General features: G+C 36.6%; 1 protein-coding gene across 1 annotated transcript; it reads left to right on the forward strand.

The window, feature by feature from the left end:
• Nucleotides 1-996: 996 nt before the first annotated feature.
• On the forward strand, nt 997-4,938 carry LOC130748258 (transcription factor MYBS3). Its single transcript, XM_057601444.1, has 3 exons — nt 997-1,408; nt 3,203-3,411; nt 3,931-4,938. Exons 1-3 carry the CDS (start codon nt 1,117-1,119, stop codon nt 4,456-4,458), a joined length of 1,029 nt encoding a protein of 342 aa, XP_057457427.1. The 5' UTR covers nt 997-1,116; the 3' UTR covers nt 4,459-4,938.
• The last annotated feature ends 339 nt before the right edge of the window (nt 4,939-5,277 follow it).

Below are 5,277 nucleotides of genomic sequence, written 5' to 3' on the forward strand. Positions count from 1 at the left end.
GGAAAGAAGATGGGAAAACATATTTTGTTACGCGAAAATATAAGATAGAGAATGGAATCTAAGTAGTAAATTTAAGTGTAAAATTTAAAAGAGTTAAATTATTATTACTATTGAGATTTTTTTCCTAACTCTTATTATCAAGATTTAGATAGACATCTTTCTTACACACCACTCATAAATTGAACCTTGTACTAAATGTTTAAGATACTAAATTATTTACCAATTTAACAATAGTTTTGAAATTTAAAGGAAAATATTTTTTCGTTTTTAATAAAGACGATTTGAAGTAAAAAAAAAATTGAAAGTATATTTAAAGTAAATTTACCAGAAATGATATAGCAGTGTGACTTTGCTTCTTTTTTCAAAAAAAGCTAATGCAGTAAACTTTTGAAAAACAGGATAACTATGTAACCAAAAAAAGCAAATAGGATAACTCCTTAATTAATAGCTTGCCAAAATGGAAAAGAAAGAAATCCAGCAAGTGAAGGAAAGAAGCAGGAAGTTGTTGTTGCAAGCAGAAGGGTAAAACAGTAATCATCACAAAAAGACAACGAGCGATCCACCGCGTTCTGCTAACATTCCATGAAAGCCATCAACTCACAATCCCCAAATCACCCCTAAACTTTTACAAAATTCCCGAATTACCCAACATGCAACCCTCGTCGTTTCCTTAATTAAGCAAACACACGATGCTCTCAAATTCAAAATCTCAAATTTTCCATTTATCACTAAATTATTACGTAAAATGGTAGCTCAGTTGGCAACGCACACCAGGTGTGTGAAAAAAGCTCTCTGATTCGATTCCAACAATACACCCTGGAACCTTAACCGTGATTAAATCCCGAATCTACCTATATCCAAAGGGTGATTGATACGGACGGGTGTTTATAGAAAAAAAAAAAAGTTATCACAAAATGATTATTTATTTATTTATTTATCTTCCATTTTCATTTTCATATTTTTTGAAAGTTGATTTTCTATTATTATAATATCTATATTTCTATCACGTTCTTCATCATCTTCTTCTTCTTCCTCTTCTCTCGAACCCTGTGCTGTGATTGCTCTTCTTCTTCTTCTTCGTCGACGACGACCGAGTCACGCGGCGGGGGAATCGGCATGGGTCGACGGTGCTCCCACTGCAGCAAAGAGAACCACAATTCCCGAACCTGCCCCTCCCGCGGCGGTGGCGGTAGCGGTGGTGGTGGTGGCGGAGTGAAGCTTTTTGGGGTGAGGCTAACGGATGGACCGATTATCAAGAAGAGCGCTAGCATGGGGAGCCTCACCCTCTCCTCCGCTCATCACCATTATTCTTCTTCCTCTGACCCGCCTCATGAGCCCGACGAGTACTTGTCCGATGACCCTGCCCATGCTTCCACCTTCGCTAACCGCCGTGGAGAAAGGAAGAAAGGTAACCGCTCAATCAATCACCCTTATCAATTTTGTTCTCATTCAAATTACATTTCTGTGTTTTTTTCTGCTTCATTGTTAATTTTTCTTCAAATTTGCATGTTTCTCTGCTTTTATATGATAATTTTTGTGAAACAATGTGAATATTGAGATGGGAGTTTTCTGGTGTTTATGGTGATGAAGAATCAATTTGGTGGTGGATGATGATCATGGAGGGTAAACCACACATTTTTACTGTTGTGAGATTTGGTTTTGAATGGCTGGAAATGAAATCTAGTGTTGTTTTTTGTTTTTTATGGTTGTCCCAGTTCATAAATGATGTTTGTGAATTTAATGAGATGCTTTTTTCTTTTTGTTTGTTTGTTTCTATTCCCCTTATCTTGTGATGGTGGTTTTCTTGGTTCAAAATTTATGGAACACTCAATCTTATGTTGGTCCTGCTGTGTGGGCAATGATGGCATTTAATGTCATTATTCATGAGCTGAGTAGTGATTTGGATGAATGCCAAGCATTTAAATTTTAAATGCAGTGTGCATAATGTCATCCTAAGTTTTGAGACTGTTGAGGGTCGTAGCGGTTGAATTTTATAATAATGGTGCCCAACTAGGGAATGTTGATGTTGATAATTAGTGTTATAGCATGTTTGGATCAACTTCTCTTTTCTCAGAATCAATTCTGAAACCCACAAGCTGAACATTGATTCTGCCTTCAGAATCAATTTTTGAAGGATTTCAAACATGCACTTAACTATGCTTTCTTCCATTAACAAGGGGGTGGGTGTGGAAAAATGTAGACTTCAGGGTGACTAAACTTAATTTCTGGATAAGCAGTAACCTCAGCATCCTTTAATGTGCAATAAATCAAAGTGATTCACAAAAAAAAGTGTAACTCTGCTATTTAAAATTACTGGCCTTTCAGTCTTAAGGCATCCATTGACACAGGGCTCCTGATTTTTTTTGCTTGATTAGAATTGCATCCCTTTCTAACACCAGAAGCAAATCAATCAATACCCTTAGGGGTTTAACTACTGTAAGAACAATTGTGTGTATAAATTTTCCGTATTGATTAAGGTTCAATTTTTCAGTGTTTTATATCTTTCTAAAACATTTTTTTAATAATCTTCCTATTTTTAAATAAAGTATTATTCAAATCTTGACACCTGAATACATATGCGCAGGTGCAGTAATTGTTGTTTCTGTCTTTAAGACAATAGAATCATGATTTTTTTTCGTTTTGTCACCTTATGATAGCAGTCATTACTCATTTATTAGTTTACTGGGAAAATTATACAGGGGTAAAAGCAAGTGGTTATGGTAGTTTGTAAGGAAAACTTTTCTATACACTCCTGATTGTTGGCCGATTTTGAGCCAGCATCATTGGTTATTTGCTATGTATCTTAAGGTGGTGGTGTATAACTATCTTTTGCTGATGCATGTCATTGATGAGTTTGAATATTCTACAAGCCTTAATTTAATTTGGTGCCCCTTTTAGGGGAATTTTTTACTACTTGTAATCTTTGACTCATGCATGAGGATATCTGGTTCTAGTCCCTCTAAGTCACACCCATTATCCTACCTAGAGTTATTGCGTCCTTGCCTACCTTTTTTTTATTTTTTATGTCAGAGCCTCTCATTTTTTTCTGCTTTGGACAAGTATCCAAAGATACGTGCCTACATTGGATTGTTATACTTTATATCGAGCACAGTTGGTTCATTAAGCAGGCTGAGTAGGGAGTAATTTGGTGTCTCTTGTGATTGGATTACTTTATTCAATATGCCTTTTTGTGTGTGTTTAGGTGTTCCATGGACTGAAGAAGAACATCGACTGTTCTTAATTGGTCTCCAGAAGTTGGGCAAAGGAGATTGGCGTGGGATAGCACGTAATTTTGTTGTCTCAAGGACCCCTACTCAAGTAGCAAGTCATGCCCAGAAATACTTTATCCGGCAGAGTAGTGCTACCAGGAGAAAGAGACGTTCAAGCCTTTTTGACATGGTTACAGATAGGGTTAGTCTTCATTCGTCATACCTGGTTAAGCATTTTTCACGCGCACTTCCTTATTTTACATGTAGTCTGACCAAAAGGGAATCAGTATTGTCCTTGGTTGTACATCAACACCAGTCTATAAACAACAACAACTACAAAAGCCTTATCCCAGTATAAGCAACTTAATACTTATCAACATTTCAAGTTTCTATTTTACTATGTGCCATGTGAATCCATTTTAACATAGTGTATATATAAGGACAAGAGAAATATGTTGATATATTCTTTGATATTTTTTATGATATGATGACAGCTTAATTGTGTTGGATTTCTTAAAACCAGTTCTTGCTTTAGTAGACAAACTTTTCTATTACTCTGAGACATTCACAGAAACCTATATTTTCTAATGAAAGCAAATGGCATTGTCCTCGTTATAGCTGGGCATTCACTATGACTTATGTTTGATGAGTATTATGCAGTCTTTTCCTTTCTACTTTTTCTCTTTCCCCTCTTGCTAACTGTTTATTCAATATATGCCAGTCTTCTGATCCACCTTCAGTGCCAGAAGAACAAGTACTACTTCCACCTTCGGAAAACTCACAACCTTGTAATGGAAAATCACAGCCTTCATTAAATCTCTCTCTCAAGTCAGAATTTGAACCCATGGAAACTACTACTGAAGAACATGTGGAGGAAGACCCCTATGAAACTCAAGAAAATGGATCGACACCAAAGACTCCTGGGTTCTTTCCAGCTTATGTGCCTGTTCCATTTTCCATTTGGCCATCAATCGCAGCTCCTTGTGAAGAAGTTAACAGAGGAGTGACATTTCATCATGAGATCTTGAAGCCAATCCCGGTCATCCCTAAGGAACCTGTCAATGTTGATGAACTTGTGGGATTGTCTCATCTGAGCATTGGGGAAACACAGGTACGTGATCGAGAGCCTTCCCCACTTTCCTTAAAGTTGTTAGGAGAGCCCTCAAGGCAGTCAGCATTCCATGCAAATGCTCCGGTTAGTAGTTCGGATTTAAACAGTGGCAAGAACAGCGCCATACAAGCAGTCTGAGCTTTTGAAGTCCTGTGAAGACAACAGTAATTATTAAGCCTTCTTTTGGTCATCTCTGGTGAAGGCATCAGTAATTAAGCCTTCTTCTGGTCATCTTTTCATTTGTTCTATCATATATAATTTTTTTTTCTTTCTTCTGAGCCATGATAGTGTTTAATCTTCCAAGTGGTAGGAAGTGTTACATGGTGGTATGTAGCTCAGGTTAGATTCATTCTTGGCTAATATTTATTCTTTCTAACTGTAATCAATTGAAGATTAAATAATGAAATGGCAAGGCCCAAGAGGTCCCTGTTCCTCTAGGTTTGGTTATAATAGTTGGCTAGCCAGCACCCTTTGTATTACTGCCTGCTCCTGCAGTCCTGGAGTGGATGCATTGTATGACTATGATGTAGCCATTTTTGTGTATTGGGGGTTGTGTTAATTGATTTTCACATCATATTTGCCGGTATAAGGATTCTTCTCATGTTGAAATTGTGTTTATCTCTGTTTTTTTATGTACTAAATAGATGAGACTTTTTGATTATTTATGAAAAGAGAGATATAGTTTCACTTGATATTATCATGTGTCATGAGAAGATTTTAATCCGTACTAAAAGAAAGGCACTTTCTGCTTTTTTTTAGTCAAGACTTTCCTCTTCCTTTTTCTATCTTTGCTAAATCTGTACATGACATTGCTTTTGACACACTTTTTTGAGATTTTCCCTATTCACTCTACCTTTAACCTTAATTTCTGGAGGTCAATAATTTTTGGAAATTAATTTTAGAAGCTTATCTGGGTGGTGAAGGTAATTCCCACCTGTATAATGGGTTAACCCAACC

This window comes from Lotus japonicus, chromosome 3 (assembly GCF_012489685.1).
Source record: "Lotus japonicus ecotype B-129 chromosome 3, LjGifu_v1.2".
NCBI classification, from domain to species: domain Eukaryota; kingdom Viridiplantae; phylum Streptophyta; class Magnoliopsida; order Fabales; family Fabaceae; genus Lotus; species Lotus japonicus.